This window comes from Diuraphis noxia, unplaced genomic scaffold, assembly GCF_037042655.1.
Source record: "Diuraphis noxia isolate RWA-SAM2 unplaced genomic scaffold, SU_Dnox_SAM2 contig0003, whole genome shotgun sequence".
NCBI lineage: Eukaryota > Metazoa > Arthropoda > Insecta > Hemiptera > Aphididae > Diuraphis > Diuraphis noxia.
Window position 1 is genome coordinate 20,400,854 of NW_028301713.1, and position 25,227 is coordinate 20,426,080.

The 25,227-nt window shown below is 27.3% G+C and overlaps 2 protein-coding genes and 1 long non-coding RNA gene across 3 annotated transcripts in view; 1 reads left to right on the forward strand and 2 right to left on the reverse strand.

Annotated features, from left to right (window-relative positions):
* The window catches only part of IP3K2 (Inositol 1,4,5-triphosphate kinase 2), a 260,945-nt gene that overhangs the window by 46,634 nt on the left and 189,084 nt on the right, over positions 1 to 25,227 (forward strand). The window lies entirely within an intron of this gene.
* LOC149057012 (uncharacterized) overlaps positions 1 to 25,227 on the reverse strand; it is a 32,536-nt gene that overhangs the window by 5,037 nt on the left and 2,272 nt on the right. The gene's annotated exons all lie outside the window — the stretch shown is intronic.
* On the reverse strand, positions 20,983 to 24,415 carry LOC149057013 (uncharacterized). The gene is made up of 3 exons (XM_089224514.1): positions 23,973 to 24,415; positions 22,504 to 22,669; positions 20,983 to 21,576 (listed from the first exon to the last, which is right to left on the reverse strand). Exons 1-3 carry the CDS (start codon positions 24,142 to 24,144, stop codon positions 21,012 to 21,014), a joined length of 903 nt encoding a protein of 300 aa, XP_089080640.1. The 5' UTR covers positions 24,145 to 24,415; the 3' UTR covers positions 20,983 to 21,011.

The window sequence follows — 25,227 nt, forward strand, 5'->3', positions numbered from 1 at the left end:
GAGAATTACAATGAAATGTCTTTGATTTAAACATTAAAAAAAATCAACTATACCTTCCAATAGCTGTTTGTAAATTTAAAGACAAAAATCAACTTACAGGCTATCATTTAAAATCAATAAATAGATAAAATTTTATCTTGACAATTATTCCCATAAATATATCGAAGTTAAATTAATATTATTATATGTTTTGATAGGGTTAGATTGGGTAAGTAATATATTATTATTTACATCATTAATTATCACAAAGAATAAGACTTGTAATTGATATATACAAATTATACATAAGGCATAGTTAGCATATATTCGGATTGGGTTTTTGTGAGAAAAAAAACCTTTGGGAAAATCAACAACAATTTGGTAATTGCATAACAAATTACTATGGTAATGGTTGACGAACTTTATAAATCTGAAATCTCGCTTGATTGCGAAGTTTTTTTCTCGACGTTATTTGTAGTTTTTTTTTATCGACAAGCACATATTACACTAGCTGAAGGATAAAAAAAAGCTTTTTTCGAATTTAACGCTTTCGCAGCCGCGCCCAATAGGCGTATAAAATAACATAATACATATCGATATTATATATACCTATACAATAGGTACCTACTATATATATTTATCAATCAGATTGTTTCGTTCGATTTTTAATTAATTATTGTACGACTTGTAAGTCATCGCGCTCGTAAATATCTAATACACAAGGTGATCCATTTAAATGTCTACATTCATTATTTTGAAAACTTAACTTTTTTTTAAAATGTTTTTCTTACACGACTTGATATGTCATTGCAAAACAACGTTTTTCTTTCTTTTTTTAATGACAAGATACATGTTTTATTCGTGTTTCGGAGCAGAATAATACATTTTTGGAGTAAATGCATTATTACCTACATAATATTATACAAATTGAATTTCACACGAGTACAGTTAATTTGTTAAGCAAGTGCCACACAACTCCAATAATCGTCTAAACTGTAAGTACCCCAACTATAGGTACTTATAACTATAATGAACTACACGTTCGGAATTATTCTCGATTTTTATGTAACGTAATACTCTAAAAAATATATCTTGCTTCAGAATATGAAATTGATAATACACTTTAATTGTAGACTTTAATAAAGTAAAAAATTAAAAACGGTAATAATAAAAAATTGTAATTATTAGTTTATTTTTTAAATCATGTTTTGCAGCCACATCAAATTAAGTAATATTATATGTTAAACAAATGTCTAAAAAATAGTTGAGACTTTTCGAAATAATCAGTAGGTACCTATAATAAACACTTGAATGCATTGTCTTGTATATCATAAAACATATACGTGAGGCCGAAAACTAAACAGCCCCGCACCCACAACTTTTCACTCTCTCACCGTCGTTCACGTGACGTCGCGAAAAAAATTGTTGTGAACATACGTCACGTGCACTCTACCGGTCAACCACGCAGCTATGCTCGCAACCGACGTTTTTCTTTTTAATATAATATGCTTGTACAGCTACAGCATTTACCTTTTTTCTGAAATGTTTATCATGTTAAAAACGATTTCTTCACGTAGCCATTAATAATAAAATGATGACCACGGTTACCCAGTGACGTATATAGAAATATTTTTTCGGGGAGGGCTTTGGTAAATAGCAATAATGATGTAGCGCCAAGTGGCAGCACTCAAGAGTTAATTTTAAATCAAAATTTGTCAGCAACAAATTTTAATATTGATAAATTATATGATATTAGGTACATAATATCTGATAACCATAAATAAAATGAAATTGTATTGTATAAATTGTATAACAAATTCATATTGCATGACAACTTTTCTCGATCATCAGATAGGATGTTAAAGTTATCGAAAAAACCATTATTATTAAGTATAATAATTCAGTACACCTGTACACCATATAATCTGTGATAAATAATAATGGAAAATACATATCAACATGTCACAAAGTATTACATTTTTTTTATTAATACGTTTTTTATGATGCTTTAGCGTGGGGGAGGAAGGCTACAAACTCACTGCTATAGCCCATCCCATCCATGTACGTCACTAATACTTTGATTTTTTTTTCATGAAGTTATTGCGGTGACATATTAATATAATAAATACCTAACTATGTAAGTGATATCTTTAAATTTGAGTATATATATATATATGTAATACGTACCTACTCTATATTTTGAAAATAATTAATTTAATGTAACGTAGTCGTTATGCAAGCGACGCCCTTAAGTACATATATTTATAATATTCTACAGTATATACAATATTATACTATGGTATTATTTTACATAGATATTCTACTTAATATACATGCAATACAATATGTATAACAGAGTAACACCGGTGAAACAGTGAGAGTGGCCTACGACGACGACGACGACGACGACGACGACGATGACGACGCAGCACTAACGCGTTCACGTACGGTAAATTTGTCGGTCTCGCGCGCGCGTAATTTATGTGGCACACATAAATCCAACTTGCGTTCGAGGAGGTGACCGGCGACGGCTGGTATATAATAATAATAATAATAATAATAACAGGCGTAAAAGGAACGTGCGAAAACTCGAATCGCGCCTACTATATTATATATACACATAACTATTATATATATTGGTGTAATATTATATATATATATATATAGGTTTACGCATACAACGTCATTACGTATAGCTATATAACAAACTTCCCACCACACTAGATTGGTATTTATTTATTTTTTTTTTTTTTTACAGTTTCGCCTTCTTCTTGTCCTATTAACTGACCGCGATAATATTGTTTTCTGTCATTCTGTCTCTCTCTTTCTTTGTGCCCCTCTCTGTATAGCTGTCTCTAAGAAGTTATGTTCCAACAGCTTGCTTACAATAATAATATAATATATTATAATAATGCTCTGCTGTTTATTATATAGGTATGAATCGTGTATGTCTATATTATAATTCCAATATATAATTCTAAATATTATATAGATATGCCGCAGGCGCTATTAGATTTGAATTGTTTGACATTTTGGTAAATTTATTTTGATTCTTTTATAAAGGGTCCGGGGCCGATTTTCAAATTTTCTGCAATACTTTGAGGTTTGAAAATCATACCTATTTTATGTATTATTAATTATTTTAGACGCCGCCTTATACGTTATAGTTATGATTTCCTGTAATTATATACGCTGATCGATAAATATTTAGGGGTGGGGATTTGTGTGGTGTATTATATTTTTAAAAGATGACTTCAAGGGAAAACTATATGGCCTCGAATAATTGTCATGTTTTTGTTTTCATTTTTTTTATCTAGACTACGATTTTTGTTTTATTTTAATATCATAAAAATTAATTTAAATAATTACAAAAAGATTAAAACGTAAGACTTATAATAAAGTTTGGCGTTAAAATAATGAAAAACGGAGTTTAATGGAGGCTATAGAATATTTTTCTCTATTGATAAAAAAATAAAATACAATTCATTGATTCTACAGGACGGAATTATTATTTCCGTTGATAGTATTTTTCTGTGTATATGATACAAGAACCTTGATATTACGATAAATGATATTAATATTACAGAAAGTTCCTTAATATTATTTTTCTCTCACAAAAATATTCAACTTACTCGGGATTACAGATTTTTTCCAACGAGTGGTAGGTATTCGAATAACTAAAAAAGATAATATGCAAAGTTGATAATTTTTTTTACATATACTTCTATTATAATATAATAGTTTGTATTTTGTTTCTCATCAATTATTGTGATTTCCTACAACTGTAGAATTAGTCAATGTTTTCAAAGAAATATTTTACTGTATTTTTTTCTTTTAATCTAACCAATTTAGAAAATAAAGTTTTTTGAACTTAAAATAAAAAGTTTTTTCTATGAAAAATGTTAAATATACTTAATAATATTTTAATTGTTTTAAAATGCAAAACATAAATATTATTGTTCGTGGGAAAAATGTAGTTAAGTAATTTTTCTCACGTGGGATAAATACATAATATTAAACAATTTATTCTAATATATTACATTTTTATACTTCACATTATGTTCCCATGTATTTTACAGTTGGAGTATTTTTTTTCGGGATTTTTGAATGGTGCACTCGTAAAAAAATAACAGTCGTTGCCTGCGTGTAAGTTTTTTAACGGCCCAAAAGCCACCATCGGTTACCGGATGTTCATATTTTTATTACAACCATAATTTGAAGTCAGTCATAAAAAATGAAAATTAGTCTAGTGTTATATCGTATAGGTTGCGCTTTACACCTGAATCATGTATTTGGGTGTCTATCCGGACAACGGAATAAAGCATTTAAGCATACGTCAGAGTATTCGGGTTAACATAGATTAATACAAGTGTCTAGCAGTTTAGAAAAAACATAAAACTTTATTAAAAGTATAGATTGATCAAATGACTGACTTCAAAAATATATCACATGAAAGAAATTTCTCGGACATTATCTAATTTCACAAAATTTCAAACATATTATTAAATAATCAATACCTATATTAAGTTAATTTTCAAACAAATATTTACAAAATTGAAAATAATATTTTATTTACTTTACATCCTCCAATATGTAAATTAATAAACCTATTCGGCTGGTTTCGGTTAATATATTCTGGTATTTTAGAAAAATTCTGTTTATAATAGCGTGAGTTCCGGATGTTTGATTTTTTAATAGTTGTTAGGGACGTGTTCTTATAGATTTGGGTTTATTCTGGACTTATTTGCTATCTTGTTTATTGGTATCTTCGGACTTCGGCCGTCCGCGGAAAACCGCTACAGTTATTTTTATTTACAGTACTCGTTCACAATTAATAGTGATGAATTCGATATATTTCATATATTTCGAGAGTTAATAACATTTTGAGAAGGGTGTGAAAAATGTTTATTGAAAAACTGTTATGGACAGTGACGACCGCCATCATAATAATTATTATTACGGTCGCGAATAGCGTCAATGATAATGATTAATATATTGTTATAATCGTTAGGTTAGGGAGCCATATGCCTTACATTATTTTCAATACCTGAATTTTGTTACATATAAAAAAAACCGCATATGCGTCTGCATTTTTTGATATAATAAAACATTTTTACTGAAATTACTTTGAGCGTAGCATTATTTTGTAATACTTGCGCTTGTTCTGACGGACTCTGTAGTATAATAGAACTTGCTTGGATATGAATACGAATCGCAAATATTACGATCAATTAATAGACCAAAACGCATTTTAACATACAAAAAAAAAAAATGTACAACATGCGTTGTAACAGCTCTTATAGTAAAATAATAATGTACTTTAAGTATTATAATGATATCAATAAAGTCGGTATAAGGTATTAAACATTTAATATACGCGTGTTATCGAATATCGTAAAAAAGTGTACTATCCTATATTCTTTATTATTATTATACATATTATTGGACCATAGGTGGATTAGATTTTATGGCGTCCGATATTCGCGGAATAATAATATGTACATATATTATGTAGTTAGGTATGCTAAAATGGAATATTTAATTTCTCCTAAAACCTATGCTAAAAATTTAAATCTAAAGCGAGAAAAATAATTTTTATACATTGTATTAAAATAATATAATAGGAGTACGCTTTTGTCTAAAATGTTTATAATCGTAATAAATCATTATTAATCTATGCACTATAATATACCTATACACCCGATTATATTGTAATATGTATTAATCCGTTAATTGAATTTGTTTTTAATAAAAACGTTCCATTAATAAACGGTTATTCAAACTAAAAATATTCATACTTCTATGGCTCTATTATTACATGATGGGTACCTGACTTCCTACTGTTATTGACTATCTATAGTTGGTAAAAGTGGTGGCTCACATTATAATACATATTAGGTATAATAATGGATACTAAAAGCTAATAAAAAAAAAAAGGTACAATAATGTGATAAAAATAAAATAATATTATTATTCGTTAATTCTAAAAACCCTCTGCGGTAGTCGATCATTTTAGTAAAGATCACTCTGCAAGCACGTAAATAGTTTTCGGTTTCTAAACGTGTTTTAATACAACGCAAAAAAAAACTATGATTCCATGTACTTAAAAATTTAAATAGAATTCGGTAAGTACCTACCTAACCTTTATATTTTAGAGGGTAGTAACTATTTTTAATATTAGCTACTATGAATATCTATATTAATTATTAAATACTCATATTTTGATATTTTTTAATAGTGACTGGTATCAAATTACTATTGACATAATAATATCACTATTCAATAGAATTGTATATATAATTGGAGTACTGGACCTATTATAGGAAGTATTTAAATTTTATTAATCGATAGATTGAATTCCATTTATCATTAGTCAAATAAATAAAAATTTCCATAATTGTTAATAACTGTCATCATTTATAAGTACTTTTACTACTATATATTACTATATTTGAATAATATCGGTTCGTTATATACAAATAATATTTGATTTTATTCATACGCCGTTTATTATTTGGTACTAGATGACATTTAAAATATGAAAACATACAGTTTTTTACATAACGTCGATAAAAACAATAAATAACAAATTTGGTTCAAAAAATAAATGAAAAATGTTCAAATATGCAATGTACAGCATCAACTGTGGTAGGTATTATAGTAAAGCGCTGAAATACTGAAATAGTGTTATCTTTAATTTTACAATGGCAGGGTATTTACTATTTATAGTAAACAAAAATATTATGTTTATATAAATGACTCTCAGACGTAGTTCTTGGTTTTAAGACCGACGAAAGAAAAGTAAATACCTACCTAAGTTATTTTCTGTATATAAAATCTTGAAAAACATCCATTGAGACTAAACATAAAATAATATTAAGTTACTATTACAGCGTGTTTTTAAAACCTCACGACTTCTCGGTTTGAACAACCGTAGTAAGAATTTCGTAAATTGAACAAACAAATTATCATTTAGAACACCCATAACTTCAAACACCGAATACCAAAATACCGATTTTTAAATTGACTATATTTGTTAGAATGTCAAAACCGTGAAAATATAATATGATGTGATATTAGAAATAGAAAATACCATTCCATCGCAACTGTGGTAAACTATTTTAAATTTTAAACATTAAATAATGTTCTTTGGATTTATTATATTTAATAAATTGGTCCAAAAAAAAAAAGTAAGGTAATTAGCAGTTTAACTTGGCTGCTCTATTGAAATACGTTTTTACCATTATGTATTGAAATAATAATGATAATAATAACCTCAATAAATCCACCTATTTCAAAAACTTTTGGCTTTTATAAAATCGTCATCTAAATTCCGTATTCAAACTTTTTGAACTCTGTTAAATTCTCTTCTAATAAGACAAATTATCACATTTTATTTACTGTCTATATAATACTTGTATATAATATTTTAATATATTTATTATTTATATTTAACAATTATTTTTATAATCAACAATATAACGTTTAATATAAACTGAATTTATTTGGGCCACTTAGGTTGCCGGTGGTTCAAACATCTCATTTCATATAATAAAGTATGATATTATTTAATGGCTTAGAGATAATGAGTCGATAATTACACAAGAAAAAAAAAACTTAAAACAAAACCCTAATTTGATATTCTATTTTTAAATGTATTTTGTGTACTCTATATAAGTATTTACCTATATATTATTGTGTGTAAAAACTAATTGAATCTAATGCGAATCTCCTATATTTATGTGTACGTCATAATATTTCACAAATATAAAAACTACTATTACGACGTTCTAAAGCATTAAAAAGTATTTTATCATAAAAACACAAGAGATTAACATTATATTAATATTATTAATAATTATAATAATTGCTTATGAACTATGACTCAATAGATTTGGTTGATGTTCGATATTACATTTTTTCTTAACGATTTACTTTGAACTAAATTTATATAATACGTATTGTAAAGTAATAAAAGGATTAATTAAGTTGAAAAATTTATACATTAAAAATTTAAAAAGTATCTATTGAACACGTATTTTGGTACGTTTATTAATAATTAATAAATGTTATTACACCGTTAAACGACTTTTATATCAATTTTATTATCATAATATGTGAACATTTATAATTTTGTTAAGGGTACTTTAATTTCCGAATATAATTGAAATCGTGATAGCTGATATTTTTTCCACGAGATAGAGCTATGCATTTCATTTAATAATAATAAACTTTAAATCAAGTTCACAGTGCCTGAATTGTTATAGGATAGGCATTACATGTAGCACAAATGTTGTACTTATTATCAAAAAGGTTATAAAGGCGTTTAGACGGTTTTTAAAAGATAAATAAATTTCAGAATGCATCGAGTGATCATTAGTAAATAAATTATAATAATTTTCTAGTATTCATTAGTACGATTATTTTAGAATATTTTAATATTATATTACAATATTGTAATTTTTTCATCTCTATTCATGGAAGATTGCGGTCCTCGTTATTTTCAGAAAATTTATCTAATGCAATTCACACTCAACAATATTAATCATTGAGTAATAATCACACAAGAATTATTATAATAAGCATAATCTTGTGAAAATATTACAAGAATTTGCATATTACGATTATTGTTTTAATGCTGTTTAAATTTATCAAATGAAAATACGCTCATATTCGTGTCTTATGCATATTAATTTAAAGTCACGTATAACAGATCACAGTTATTATTTAGATAACTGTTGACTAATTAAACTTAAAGATTTATATCAAAAGTATAAAGCGCTTTATTTCGAAAAAAAATTATTTTGTCGTTTTAAATACATAGGCATTGATGAAAGAGCTTTATTCGAAACACTAATTTATTGTTTGCACTAAAAATACTTAATAAGTTATTGCCAGAGCGAGACAGCTATTGATATTAAGATTTCGTTTTATTTGTTGTAGGTTGTACATTTTTAATTTTAAAGACTTCAGTGTATACAATAAGGTCTCAATTAACTTTAAATTCGTCATATACTAAAAGAGGTTGAAAATTTGGATATTTTTTTACAAGGATTTTAGTTTTAAAAATTACGTTATATGTTGTCAGTTTCTTAAACTCAAAAACTGACAGAAAAAAAATAAGTATTGTACATGAAAAAAATTACTCATAATATAGTTAATAAAGTTAAAATATTATATTTACACGTGTTATTATAAAATAGTTTACAAAAATATGACTACATTTTGCTATTTGTGTAGCTTTTAATACCTAAAGAAAATTGTTAGACCAATTATTATTTTGTTTATATGCAAATACAATTTGTAAACAAGTTATTGCTACTTATATAAAAATATACATAATGTATTTCAAAATAGTAGTTACTGACATATCTACATCGGCTAAATCGAAACGCTAAATTTATACAGTCCACTTTGAATTCGAGTTGAATAATAATAATAAATAACAGTATATCAAAATTAGTTTATGTATATGTACTATTTATATAGAGCATAATATGTTATGAAATGGAATTATTTTGTACGTTCCAATAGGTACTAAGTTGTAATATTATACACTTCGCTTAAGAATTATTAAATTTCTATGAATTTAAAAAAATAAATATATCTTCTTTGGATAATGAATATTTGTAGGTATTCTAAAATATGGTAGGTTATAAACCATTATATTAACTGTAGTTTTATATTTTAAATGTATTTGGTATTTTCTGTGTTTAATTAATATTAATAGAATTTTTATATGATTTCTGAAAGTAATAAAAAAAAAATATGTCTGGTACGAACATCTTTTGAAAACCGATTTTAAAAAGTGATCGCTTAAACTAAATGTGAATAAAAATTTATTAGCGTTTTATGATGTCTTGAATTCAAGTTTAAAATTACTAAAAAACTCGAAATTATTATGCTTGGAGTTAAGACATAAACTGATGACAACATTGATTCGTATAAATTGTGCGCTATAATATAATATCAAACGCGAGCATCTAATTGTGTGTACTCAAAATTGACGAGTTGTAACAACATATTGAAGTAAGTGCTTTAATTTTGTATGATGAATTAACTATCTATTCGTGCAATCGTAAATTAGTAATTTTATCAATTGAGTTAGATCGTACATTCCTTTTTGGATATAATGCTTAAATTTGAGATCATAAAATTACATTGCTATTTTATGAAGGTCTATGTAATATATATATATAATATATATAAGTATAATCTATATTATTGATCGTATAATAAATTTTCGAATAATGAAATTACTGCAAGATCGTTGGTGGTGTATACGACTTTTTTTCTATATATTTACACGAAAAATCTGAAACGTTCTATTCTTGTATTATTCGGCTTTATAATAAAATATAAATTGTCGTACCTACCTATTCTTTATCTAACTATTCTTTATGAGCGGAGAAAAATTCATCGGATGAAGATATTTCTGCAGATCAATTTTTAACATTGGAATACTACAAAGTTCTTGATAATATGATGGCTCAAATGAAATGGAGGTTTGAAAAATTATCAAATATTGCTAATGATTTTCAATTTTTTAAATACCAAGCAAAAGGAATTATACCAAAGTTACAAAATGCAACTACTTTAAAAATATATTAAATGCAATTAAAAAATATGAACTTGATTTCAACTTGCCCAAATTTAATGATTGTATATAGATTGTTTCTTACCATGCCTGTTACCGTCGCTTCCGGGGAACGTGTTTTCAGTAAACTTAAATTAACTAAGACGTATTTACGATCAACAATGTCGCAAGAGAGATTAACCAATTCAGCAATATTGTCAATAAAGTTGTGAATGAAATAACGAAAAACATCGATTTTGAAGACATCATTGAAGATTTTGCTTCAAAAAAGTCTAGAAAAATTAAGTTTTGAACTAGGCCTCTTTTATAGGAACCCTGTATATAATATATATTATAAGTACGTTTGTAAATATAACGTAATGTATAATACGTTGACTATCATACAAAATAATGTTGTATTTTTATATTACATAATATGATAAATTTGTGACTTATATTAATGTTTTAATCATATTATACCTAACTATTTTATTTAATAATCTCTATTGCAATCAGTTATCGTTTTTTGTCAAATCAATGTTGAAAATACGTCGTAAAAAAAAATTCAATTTAACAGATATAAAATGCATAATAATAAATGAATTAGGGAGCGAATATTTTTAATTTTGCACGGCTCTGGTGCTAACTATTACTATTATAAGAATACAAATTATTTGTACCTATAAAATGTATATGAACCTATATATATCGAAGGACGAAGATATATATATATAGTATATTATGCTAACGTTAAGGTATAAAATGATATTATTTCAAGAAATTTCAAGGAACCTATTTTAGTATAATACACAATTTTCAAATAAAGACAATAAATCTGATATTGGGTATTAACGATTTAAAAAAATTATATTATTTCAACTTTTTAAATAAGCTATAAGTTACTTTTGGGTTTCCAATAATTTAACTACCGACATAACTGAATTGTTTTTAATCAACGGTGAAATCTATCAATTAAATTTTCACTTTAAAAAGTTAGGTACCTACGCTAGTTTATTTTATTTTATTCTATTTCAATCAATTTTGTTTTTCTTGTAAAAATATATTTCGATTAATCTTTGATTTTGGTACGAATATCTTTTTTTCTTTTAGTAACACAAAATTCTATGAACCAGATATTATTCGTATTAATTATTTAAAAAAAAAAAATAAATAGGCTAGTAAAGTAGGTCGTGTTAAAAAGAAAAAAAATTGATAATTTTTGTATAACTTAATAAAAAGTTTAAATAAATTGTGTATAAACTTTCGACTCAGGCAATTAAGTTGACCAAAAATTAAATCAACTTTTAACTTTTCCATAATAATGTATATTAACCGTTTAAAAAGAATGCATTAACATGTGCAACTTTGACATAATATTTTTATAATTTATAATTTAACTAGATACTTAATAGGTTTCCCGTGATTGTTCAGTTATATTGAGTATATATCGAAAGTATAATTAAGATAAACGAAATTTCTGTGTCGTGTGAACTAGTTGGTATCGTTTTCGTCATCAATAAAAGGTATGTTAGATTAAATTATTAATTGAATTTAATAGGTAATAAATATTAATAGCATTGCTACACAGTACACATAGGCAGATAGTTGTACCCAACAATAATCTACGTATAATATGGTATGTATAAAACACTGACATATAAACATCTTACCACTATTACCTAAAATACTATTATATTAATTAAAAATGGTGTATTGTATAATTCAAAATTATTTAATAATAATTAGTAAATATTCCAATATTTCTCGTCTGAAAATTAGGCAGTTAATTTTTAACTTTATATTTATTAAAACTGTTAATACTTCCTTACATAAATTTTAACTAATTACCGTATCACTCAAAAAAGCCCTCAATCGAAAAATCCCTCCAATATTTTAAATTTTTTCAAATTGGTTTTGATAGAAAAGATTAATATGCCTGTATAAAAAAATTATATCTTATTTTTATTTTTCTCTTTTTTATAAATATATAAGTATATACGTTATTTATTATATAAGTACTATGACTATGTAAACTACAGTAGGCTTAATAATTTATGTACCTAATTGAATTCTTAATTTAAATAAAAATTTAAAAAAAGCGGGAGAGTGGATATCGCTCTGCTGTACAGTATAGGTTACAAGTGGGTTATTGTAGTTATGGATGGAATTAAATTTGAATCCAATGATATTATTTCATTGTATACGAAAAAAGGTTCTGAACGGAGACAGTTTATCTGATGTCTAGGATATATTATAGATTATTTTTACTTATTAAAATATTTTACTTTCCGGTGGACATTTTTTTTTTTTTTTTTGATAAACGTTGACAAACTTATAAGGAATCTTGAATTAAATTTTCAAATCTTAGATTTAAAGGGAACATTTTTTATGAATTTCTATCTAATATGATTTGATCATTGCCATAATTTTCTTTATTAAAAATTTATTAAAAATTTGAACTTTAAATGCTTATAAAAAAAATCCGTGCCTATGTATTTTTAATATTTTTCAACTGCTATTGTAACAATGTGTTAGATATCTTTAATTAAATTTTTAAGCTTTTCTACCTAACAAATACATTTTTATCGATATGTATAGAAAAAAAAAAACTAAAAAAGTTTAAAAATTAAAATGTCAGTAAACAGCTCTAAATAAATCAAAATATCGAATGGACCTCAACTTTACCGATACCCTCGACTCAACGCTCGGACCACAACCTGATCAGAACAAAAAAACACTTAAATTTCTTAAACTAACTAATTTAATTAACAAAATATAATTGTATCTATGAACCCTATGTATATTATCTAAATTGTTATTAAGAATTGTGAACTAATGGCCTTTGCTGCCGAGTTGTTTTGTTTAAGATCAATAAAAAAAAATAAAAAAAATATTTTGAAAATTTTATTAAATATAGAAAATAGTAAATACCTATATAAACATTCAGTGAACATTTCAAGTATCTGCGTTCATTTGTTGTAGAAATGCATCAAAATAAGAAAATCGCTAAATGAGAAATCTATAGTGAAAATCCAATATGTTGTAAACACTTAAATTTCAAACGCTCATAAAAACTTAATTTGACTTTCTGGTGGATATTTTTTTTATGATAAAGATTGAAAAACTTGTAAGAAATCTTGTATTAAATCTACGATTCGAAAAGAAAATTTTTTTATGAATTTCTAGCTTAAAATAATTTGCGAGTTTTCGTGATTTTTACGTATTTTGTCAAAATTCAAACTTTGAATGCTTATAAAAAAAAATTTTGAATATGAATTTCTTTTATTTTTCAACTGCTATTGTAACAATATGTTTGGAGCCTTGTATTAAATTTTTAAGCTTTTCTATCCAACAAATAAATTTTTATCGATATTAATTTTTAAAAAAACTAATAATTATTGAAAATTACATATGTCTATAAATAGTTTTTGAAAATTGTATGGTGGATGAATACACTTATATCAACATTCGGTGAAAATTTCATTCATTTATGGTTATTTGTTTCAAAGTAACATCAATAACCAAAATCCATTTTGTTAAAAACTGATTGTGCGTAAATGTCCCGTTTTAGTCTTAGTTTGTTTATCCCGATAATTAAGAAAAATATTGAAAATTTTTTACTTTCTAATCTAACAAGATACTAAAGTCGAAAATTGAAGCACTTTTAGTGCCCCATAACGTGATGACAGAAAAAAAACACACATTATTTCAAAATCAATACATTCCTCACTCCGCTCAGAATTTAAAATTAAAATGTTATATTTAGGTTCACTTAAACTACTTAATGATGTGTATTACGTTAAATTAATCTCAACAATGGATTGCATTGAATAACTATAATGATTTTATATTTTATACAATTTATACATAATAATTTACTGATTTAATTTTTATATAAATACCTACTTAAACTAAACTAATACGTTCAAATAAATTATAAAAAAATTGATTTCATAGTTCATCGGTAATATAATTTATGCAGATACATTAAATAAACTGTGGACATAATATTCTAAATCTAAAAATAAAAATAATGCAGTATTTAGTCAAGTGCTCGTGTTCAGTTAAATACATTATCGCTGTCGCTGACACCCAAGTGTTGTGTGTATGTCATGCGGTCTAGATCTATTGCGAGAATGTGGAACTCATCGGTGAAATATTTTTACGTTATTTAAATTTTTATCCATGTTTTAAAATACTGCACGTAAAAACTGAATTAAATGTTGACCGTGTTTAAAACGAAAAGACACACAACAACAGATTATTGCGAGTATTACAATACGACTAGTGTCTAGTTTATACAAATATCAAAATAATACACTGGAACCTCGATAACTAGAACGTCTATCAGTAGAATTTCAATAATTCGAAAGAATATCTTGGAACTATGTTTCATTACCCGAATTTTCCATAGCTCGGTTTTTTTTTTTTGTCCTCGATCATAAATCAATCCAATAATATATATAAGCAAAGAACGTACATCTCCCCATGATCCCACGAGTACGGTCACTGTGACTGAACGTTAGGTGTATACTTCTATATTAGCTGTTTTGGGTGTTATGATATAAAAATAGTGCCCAAATATTAATAATTGATAACCGTCATTGTGTGGGTCTCAAACATAAATAACTCCTAGACAAACGACATTTTTACCACCCTGAGCTGATAAGCTTAAAATAAATGTCTAATACTTCATCTCCTTAAGTATGATACATGTGCGTTTAAACTGCAGCTATATACGAGCTATATACAGCTATATGGATATTATAATATATATATATATACATATAGGTTTATGAACGACAATAATTTACTACAATAACAACATATAGGTAATATTATGCATTGTTGAATTCCGACAAGACCCGCAATAGAGTATCGCGATTAATTATTCTAAAGTTTTGTTTTTGTTTAAATATATTGAGTTTTAATTTAACAAATTTGGGATTTGTAGAAAAATTTTTCCAAAATTAATTGTTTATGATATTATGATACTATCATTCGAAGCATAGGCGTGCGCACAGGGGCAGCAAGGTGTGCTCTTGCTGCTCCTGGATGGTTTGAATATATTTGTATGGGCCGAACTATTACTATATAATAATAACATAACATACTAATAAAGAATAATGTGTTATTGATATTTGATGTATTTTTAATTTTGATTTGGTATACCGGTGTTGAGCAAAAACAATCTATGATTAACCAATGGTTATCGTTTAAAATATTTTTATTTAAAGGTCAAAAGTTAAATTTTGATTTTGAGCTTAAAAATGTTAACTTAATACCCATGTATGGGCCGGTAAAAATATTCGCTGCCCCTGACTTGAAACTCTGCGCACGCCTATGATTCGAAGTGTATGTAATATTATCAATATGTGTAATGTGTATAGGTACATAAATTATTTTTAATATTATTATGATGAATTGAAAAAAAAATTTTATGTGTAGCACAACAAATTAAAACATTTTTTTATTTTTATTATAAAATATACAAAGCGTAATAAGAATATGTGCTACAATAAAATTAAAAAACATGAATAGGGTGAGGGAAGAAACCATCCAGTGATCGCACTTCCTATTTTTCTAACTAAAAAAAAAATTCCAATACAAAGTCAGTTTTGTAGGCCTGATTTTTCAGTAACACAGTACTTTTACAGTATACAAAATGTATGTACATATTATTAAGAGTGTTTAATCATGTTTGTCATCGTACATATCTGCAGCCTGAGGCTTGCTTATTATAATTATAAATATATTATATCCGCCTCAGCGCCTCTTATGATGTATAAACTTTAAGACTTCGTAGCGATTTAAATATTTATAATACTAGGGTAATTATTGTTTTTTTTTTAAGCATTTACATAAATTATGGCTCTAATTGGCCATCCCGGTTTTTTTTTTTTTTTTTAAACATGAAATCAACTATGTAAGTTTTCATTAATTTTGAGTTTGGGTAAACAAAAAAGAGAAACGATGAATTATTATGAAAGATATTATAATACCTATAATATATATTTATTTTATTATACATCAAATCATTACTGAACCTCACTGAAAGGAATTTATGTGGAAGCCCAAGGTTAGATTGGTTCATAAAATATACAAAAACAATTAAAATATTAAAAACACAAATTAATTTAAAATATCTAATAGAAAATCTCAAAAATATTCGGGCTTTACCGTATACGTCTTTTCACGATAGAATATATTTTTAGTTTTAGATTTTAATTACATCGTATTCATATCGAAGCTAGTGAGAAATGCATTACTCCAGAAAATGTATAAATGAAAAATGATAATGTGGATCTCTGGAAAATACGCGGTTAATATAAAAAAAAAAATCATATTTCCAAATACTAAAAATAATGTAGGTACCTATAGGTAATATATTTACTGCAACTGCAGCAGCCGCAGATACACGCGGGTGAGACACCCTGTTTGTGATGAAGTAATACCTAAGTATAAGTCATATGGTAGGACGGTAGATACATAACGGCAATATTATAATATATAATACAAAAGAGTGCTAGAATATAGATTTTACGAACTTATCTGTTTTGCCTATCGGCGTATATTCATACACAGTGGCCGGCGTATCGTCGTCTCGGAACGTTAAACATCGAACATGGCCTACAGGTCCTTTGATTTCTATATTTTACCGTCGGTATACAATCAATATGTATAATAGTATTTTAATACACAGTCACTTCTGCTCATGAGTTGCATAACCCCACCGAATTAGATTTGTTTAGGAATTTAATACAATATAATCTCATCATACGACCACTTTTCGGTTTTTTTTTTATCAATATATTTTTAAAGTTTTTTTTTTTTTTTGGTTTTATATTTTATCGTTTCTGAAAAGCTTTTAAATGTTTTTTATTTTACCCTGAAAGCGATATATTCCGTGCGGATCACCCGATAAAACGCACAACTATTATCTGTGTCCCGTGCCCGAAGTACCTATCTATTTATCTACCTATATTGGAAACGCATTTTGTAAGACCTCGGGTTAATAACTATAACTATAACCTTACACCCGTGTATAGCTCGAAAAAATTCATAATACTACGTCTACGCCGCGCACCGTGCACATTATCCGCCCACCTGCCACCCGTCTGCGCTATCGCGGTCTAAATATCATAACCACTTTGTGATTAATGGAGCCGGCAAGCTGTTTTTTTTTTTTTTTAACTGTTTAAATGGAAGTCGGTATAGTTCCGAGAAAGCGATTTTCCACAATATAATAAATGTGTGTGTGTGTATTAGTATAGTATATAAGTGTGCAGTAAAAAAAAAAATTGAACTCCATGACTATATATAGGTAAAGAGTATACAAAAAATTGCATCAGTAGTTATTGGTCGGCTTTTTATTAGGGAATTTTTTTTTCTTACAACGTGCAACGGTTAGCTATTAATACTAATAGACAAGTAAGTATAATAATGTGTACTAATAGTAATAATAATACATACTTATTAATGAAATAAGAGTATGAACTATTGGAACTAATTAATAAGATAAATCAAATCGATTAGAAGTAAAGAAAAATATTGAAACCCGTTTCGTACCATTATGTAAATATACATAATGTACACCAATGTGCGAATTATAATGTTTATTTTTATTATATTATATCACACATATTTCAGTAATTAATAATTTATTCTAATCTATAAAATTCAAAACATTGATATTTGACTTTGGTAGTGTTAAACATGAACTATTGTCGCATAGTTAGCAGCGTGTAAATAACTTTCTTTTTTTAACCATAGCCCATAGGAGTATAGGACATAGGTATTAGGTATATGTACTCGTATAATGTAAAATAATATAAAATTCTCCTAACAAATTAAATACATAATGAAGTTTTCTGAGTAAGTTCTTAAACTCATCATTTGTTATATATCTATTTCGTTGGGCTAGTCGTTTCAATAAAATGTACATTGTAGTATTGTACAAATAGACAACATGCTGTTGAGTAGGGTTTAAATTTACGTACCTACGTATACTTATTTAATAATAATAATTATATTTTGTATTTTTGTAGTATATATACCTACGTCTAAAACGAGAGGATAATTCAATCGGTTTAGAATTTATTTCTGTCACGTATTATGATACTTTGCATAATATTATCTAGTCGTCTATTTTCGTCTTCCATTTCTCCCAATCAGATTATATCTAAGTTCTATTTGAAATTTATTGTATTAAGCTATTAAATAAAGCTAACTAATCGGAGTAAAATTATTATACATTTAATAGTTCTTACATTATTAGATAATTGATAATATAATATCAGATACCTTCTTCGTGTTGAAATAGGACTTGAACTACGATTGGAAATTCGTTACCGTTTTCATCTACATGTAAAAATTATTATAGTTGGGTTATTTATCGCATAGCTATATACACAGATATTATTAGGTCGATCAACAATCGGTAAACGGAGGATAAGCATATAGAAACTACCGCTTTTGCAAAACAGTAAAAAAATAGATTTAGTGAGTTGAATGTTATTTGAACACTACTTTGACATATACTATAATATAGTAAAGCGATAACGTCACAGAGTCGAGTCATATAGGTAAGTACCTATATGATAATGGGAGTAGTATGAACGACGACGTGCCAAACCGAAGGGTAATAAATTACACTCTGATGAATTTTTCGTGATTTTTTTATTATTATTTACCAGCCTCCCATAGATAGTATAATATTCTTCACACACACACACTAATACACATATTTATGTGTTTACTGTTTTCGTTCGATCTTCTTATCTCTGCTACACACGCATAAAAAACTATTAATATGTAGGTACCTGTAAATTGGCCTGTATCCGCCGGGAGCTATCGCGCTTAAACGGTCCTGCTGCTGTTGCATCGGGAACGGCGAGAACGATTTATATTAGGCTGTAAACGCACTGCGGTATTTTCGCCGTCGGTTCCAAACGGTTTTACCGTTCACGGATTTTACGACCCGCACCGCACTGCGGTATTTTTGCCGCTGATACAGTAGGTGTTATCACTCGCTTTTCGCGCCCAAAGTCTAATTTAAACAATAAACATCAGTTTTTAATTTCCACAAGAAAATTGATAGTGAAGTGATGAACTACTGTGGTCTGTGAACTCATGTGATCTCATAATAACTGCATCTTTTACTGTAAATTGAAATTTGTTATACCTACTTACTTAGCACATTTTTTTTGCAAGTACACTATACATAACCACGCAAAGACATGTAAGTAAATTATAAATTTAATTAATAGTTAATTTAATGCATAATATACCTAATTATTATATTATATTTAATGTATTTAGAATGGAGTTAGAATATTATTCTAATTTAGTTAATGTGATTGCTGTCGCCGAAGCGTTTGGTGAATTGGATCCACCAAGACCAATAATAAAATATTGGGTGCACCCAGTAAATCACAACCGTGAAGAATTGGGACAGTTTGATACCTTTTATAACAACATGAGATGCTATAGTGATAAGTTCTTTGAGTACTATCGGATGTCTATTTCTTCTTTTGATGAATTATTAGAGATATTACGTCCCCACATTACAAAACAAAATACACAGTTACGTAACTCGATTAGCGCTGAACAACGATTAACAATTACAATAAGGTAATATACTAATTGATTAAAAAAAAACTACTGATCTAGTAAATGTATAGTTATTTTAAAATACCAAGTGATTTGAATAACTTAGTTAAGTTTAAAATTATCTACAAAAATTGACTAAGTTAAGTTAAAAATTAGATACTATTTTTTTAATTTCCCATCCCTAATTTAAGTCAAGCTTTCCAGCATACACTGAGACATCTGTGAGACGTCTAACATACTTCATCTTAATATGTTGGTGATGTATATTTGATGTCTAAAATAGGTCTATATGAATATGCAACACTTTTTTGGGTGTACACCTATCTGATATTGACATCTCAGAGTTGACATCTACTACATATTATTACAGCCCATATAGATCTTTGACAAATACCTGACATCTAAATGGAAATAACATAGATGTCTATAGTAATTACTAGTATATAAATTATAGACATGTATAAAAAAATATAAATAACAGCTACATTCTGTCCACTTTCCTGGTTTTAATTAGCTAATTGGTTAGATACCTAGTTGAAAACCAAAGAATTAAAAACCAAAAATCATACTAAATTTAAACAATTTTATAATTTTAAAATAAAATAAAATAAATGTTTTTAAAAAAAATTATCAGCCTTTTTGATAGTAAAACTTGTTGATGTAATAAATTAAAATACATCATAAAATAACTTACAACCTTTAGTCAAATTTAATAACTAAATTAGAACAAGAAAAATTGATAACATTTATAAAATAAAATAGAACTTTGAACATAGTATAAATAATAAAAAAACATTTTTAAACAATAAAGTTAATTGGGCGGATCTGGAAATGGAGAATATCCTTAAGACTGTGGTGGTGTTTGATCAATTGACTGAGTGAAATTATTACTTATTGGATTTGAAATTGGAGAATATGAGTGGTGATAGGTAGGTTGTGTATAGTTTATTGGTGATGGTATTGATATTGAGCTTTGTGGTTGTGGGGCCTGTTGATAATTTAGAGGACTATAGTAGTTTGATATATTTGGATTGCATTGTGGTATATTATTATACTGAGAGATATTCCGAACACACTGATGAAATTGAAATTTAATTTCTGATTTTTGCTCTGAGTTTAACTTTTTAATTTCAGGTAAAAAAGACATTAAGAAAGCTTTGTCAGCATCTTCTGTTTCAATAGGTCTGTGAGGGGGGTTCTTTATAGCATCCAATAATGTCTCTTGAAAGGGAGTCATCATCGTTGTCTTCTTCTTTTTTTGAGGTGGAAAAGACTGAGTGGCAGGAGTACATGTGTTTGAAGGAATTTCTGTAGATTCACCATCATTCATATTATTATTATTACCAGTTTGTAGTTCAGTTAATGTGTTATCCAATGAGGTTTCGATGGAACTCATGTTTCCAGTGGTTCTATCAAAATTAAATAATGATATGTAAATTATTTTATTAAATTAATATAATTCAATTATACAAATTTGAAGATTAACATAAATATAACAATTATATGACAAATCATTTGGTAATTTCTAAACCAAGTGTCTTTAAAAAAAAAAATATTATTTTTTAATCAGTCTATGTTATAGTTATTTTATTACTCTTATATTTATTACTTTAAACTCATCGACCCTAAACACAAGATATGTCTTTGATTTTTGGGAAGGCGCATGCAATTTTTTTTCTTTATTACATGGTCATAAATATAATCAGTCGCTACTCATTTTTTTTATAAAAAAAAGTTCAGTTTAGTGAGCATTATTTTAAATTAAGTGAGTAAAAAAATTCAAGTAAAAAGTGAGAATTATTTTCATTCAAGTGAGTTTTTTAATCAAAAATATAAAAATAATAAGTTAAATATTATTTTCACTTGTTTTTTAAACTGTTTATTATTTACAAGTTATAGGTAACATAATATTAATTAAAACAATTCCTCTTTAATAGTACCTTAGTTTTGATGTTTAGAATTTTTAAGTATACCTAAGACCATTTTATTAAATTCTTGATATTTGTTGTACTAACGAAGGAGTGTCCCGTGGCATTTAAGAATAAATCAATAAAATCAGTAAATAAATAAATAAATAAAGTAATAAATCAATGGAACAACCAGCATTTTTTTTTGAAGGGAGGCTCCAAAAATATAATTATTTTAAAGTAGCAAGCAAATTTAATTATTACTTTATTGTTCAATTAATGTAAATATTATAATTAAAATGTAAAATTGAATGAAAATTAAATGTAAAAATTAAATGTATGTAGGTACAATTTATTAAATAAATAATAATAAAAAAAAAAATTAGTAAATAGTATTTGTTAATTATATTTATTTTTTGATTTACTTACTTTCTTTTTTGAACAACTGGTTGCAAAAAGTTTAATACTGCTGCATAAGAATATTTTTTTTTTTTACTTCTCGAAGCTTCAGAACCACTTGCCACATTCCTAGTTTCATTTACTTCTCTTGTATAGTTGTCTCGTATATTCTTCCATTTTTTTTTTAAATCTTCAGCTGAATAATAATAAAATGATTTCAGTGTAATTTATATTGAAGTTATTGAATTCATATCATAATAATTATTATGTTTCAGATTTTTGTCAGTAGGTCTTAACTTTGTGGCACTAAAACAAGAATTTTCTTTGGGTAGAACTACAGTTAGTGATATTGTAAGAGAGACTTGTGACGTTATTTGGACAATCCTTCAACCCACTGAAATGCCAGAGCCAAATGGAGAACAGTGGATTAGTATTTCTAATAAGTTTCATGAACGCACCCAGTTTCCAAACTGTGTAGGTGCAGTCGACGGGAAGCATATAAGATGTGTAAATCCCACAAATTCTGGGTCAATTTATTATAATTACAAAAAATATTTTTCAATTATACTAATGGCAGTGGTAGACTCGGAGTACTGTTTTATTCATATAGATGTTGGGGCATACGGAAGAGAAGGGGATTCTACTGTGTTTAAAGAATGCCCTTTTGGCAAAAAGTTATACTCAGACCAACTTGGCCTACCAGCTCCTAAGCCTCTGCCTAATACACAAGACAAACCTCAGCCTTTTGTTGTTATTGGAGATGAAGCATTTGGCCTCCATAAGAATCTTCTAAGACCTTTTCCTGGGCGTGGACTTGATCAAAGGAAAAGAATTTTTAACTACAGATTGTCGAGGGCTAGAAGATATGTAGAATGTGCATTTGGCATATTGGGGAATAAGTGGAGAGTTCTCCATACACCAATACAAGTTGGCCCAGATTTTACTGACAAAATTGTGAAAGCATGTTGTGTCCTCCACAACTATGTTAGAAGCCGAGATGGGTTTAATTTTGAACATACGCTGAGCAATACGTTGGAGGAAATAGAGTTTAATAGAAGGGGAACTGGTGCACGTACTCAAGGAATTGATGTTCGAGATGAATTTGCAGATTATTTTATGGAAGCTGGATCTGTACCATTCCAGTATCCAATTGTTCAATAATTATAATAAAAAATAATTGTTTTTGTTCAAATACACATAAGTACCTACTACCTATATTGTCAGTGAGTATTGGCCTATCTAACCATCCACTTTAGTCTTGAATCTATTGGTTAAAAAAATCTACTTCAGCACTCTATACAGAAGTAGGTACTGTACTAACTTCAATCTTGTAAAGATGTAATAGTTTTAAATATACAAATTGCAAAATATTCACCAAAGAAAAAATATTGTCATTAACAGCAATCCAAATAGGTAAGTATGCTCTTAAAAAGTTTTCTTCAATCTTAAATTAATTTAAATCAAACTTTACAATATATTACCAACATAATTAAACTTACTTTGTTCTTCCACTTCTCCAACTGTCAAGTCTTCATAATTATTTACTAAAGCTCTGCAAATATTATCCCATGATTTCCTTTTCGTATCCCGTTCCATAAACAGCTTACTTTTCACATTCCACAAACACTCGTACTTTTCCACTTCGATTATTAACAATTCCACGTCGATCATTTTTTATAAATCAATTAATAAATAGTTGGCAAAAATATAAAAATATGCAAAATTTTAAAATTAACCGTTGACTAAAATCACAGTGGGTTCCTTCCCGTCGAAACAATGTGTTTACTTTGCGAACGGTACGACGGCAGCGCCGTCAAACCGCAGCATGTTGCGGTGACCAACGGCGTCCGACGGCGGGGAACGGCGAAACCGTCGAGTGCGGTGCTGTACATCTAAATATAGTTGTTTGGTGTGAACGTAAAAACCGTTCGGATAAAACCGTTCGGACTCGACGGCGAAAATACCGCAGTGCGTTATATTATATATATATATTCGTATAGTATATAAGTCACCGACAGACCGACGTCCGACACAATCTAACATACCGCGTGCACAATACGTATTATTATATTTTTATATGACGGATAAAACCAGCGCGTTGAGTAAAATAAATAATATACGAGAAGGTAGAAAAACCGCGAGAGCTTATTATACAATAACAATTAAAATCTTTATTTTTCAAATCAATATGAAAGGTATTTGAAACAAAATATTTAATACCGACATTTTGCTAACTGGTGGTCGGTGGGGTAACATGGCTTTTTAAATGAATGAAGTTTTTTCCGAATGGTGGTCATAAACGTTTTAAAAATTCTTATAAATTACGTTCTAAATTTTTATTATGGTTTTGAAGTGTAGTAGTAGTACTAACCTATGAATTTATAATTTTTAATACAGAATGTTAGCCAATGTGCATCACCCCAGGCTACCCCACTAACTATTTTTCTTCGATAACGTGAAATCAAGATGTACAAATTCATATGAATTACATACTAAATGTTGGTACTATGTAAACTAATATATCATATACATGAACATTATATTAAAACATAATTTGTATTAATAATAAAATAAAAATATTATCATGCAGAAGTTTTTCTAGGATCTAGATCAAAAAAATTTAAATTATAGATAAAAAAAGTTAGAATGAATTAAAACCTTTATACATTCTATTATTTTCATAATTTGATAAGTGATAACTGATAACATAAATTAAAATGTTTTTATCACATACCTACAATAAAAAAACCTGTC

What these genes read in the sequence shown, in the direction of transcription:
- LOC149057013 (XM_089224514.1), bottom strand. Translation starts at nt 24,144, where the DNA reads ATGATCGACGTGGAATTGTTAATAATCGAAGTGGAAAAGTACGAGTGT. An exon ending in TGGAGAAGTGGAAGAACAAA is followed by an intron (nt 22,670 to 23,972) that starts GTAAGTTTAATT and finishes ATTATTATTCAG; the next exon opens with CTGAAGATTTAAAAAAAAAA. An exon ending in CCAGTTGTTCAAAAAAGAAA is followed by an intron (nt 21,577 to 22,503) that starts GTAAGTAAATCA and finishes TAATTTTGATAG; the next exon opens with AACCACTGGAAACATGAGTT.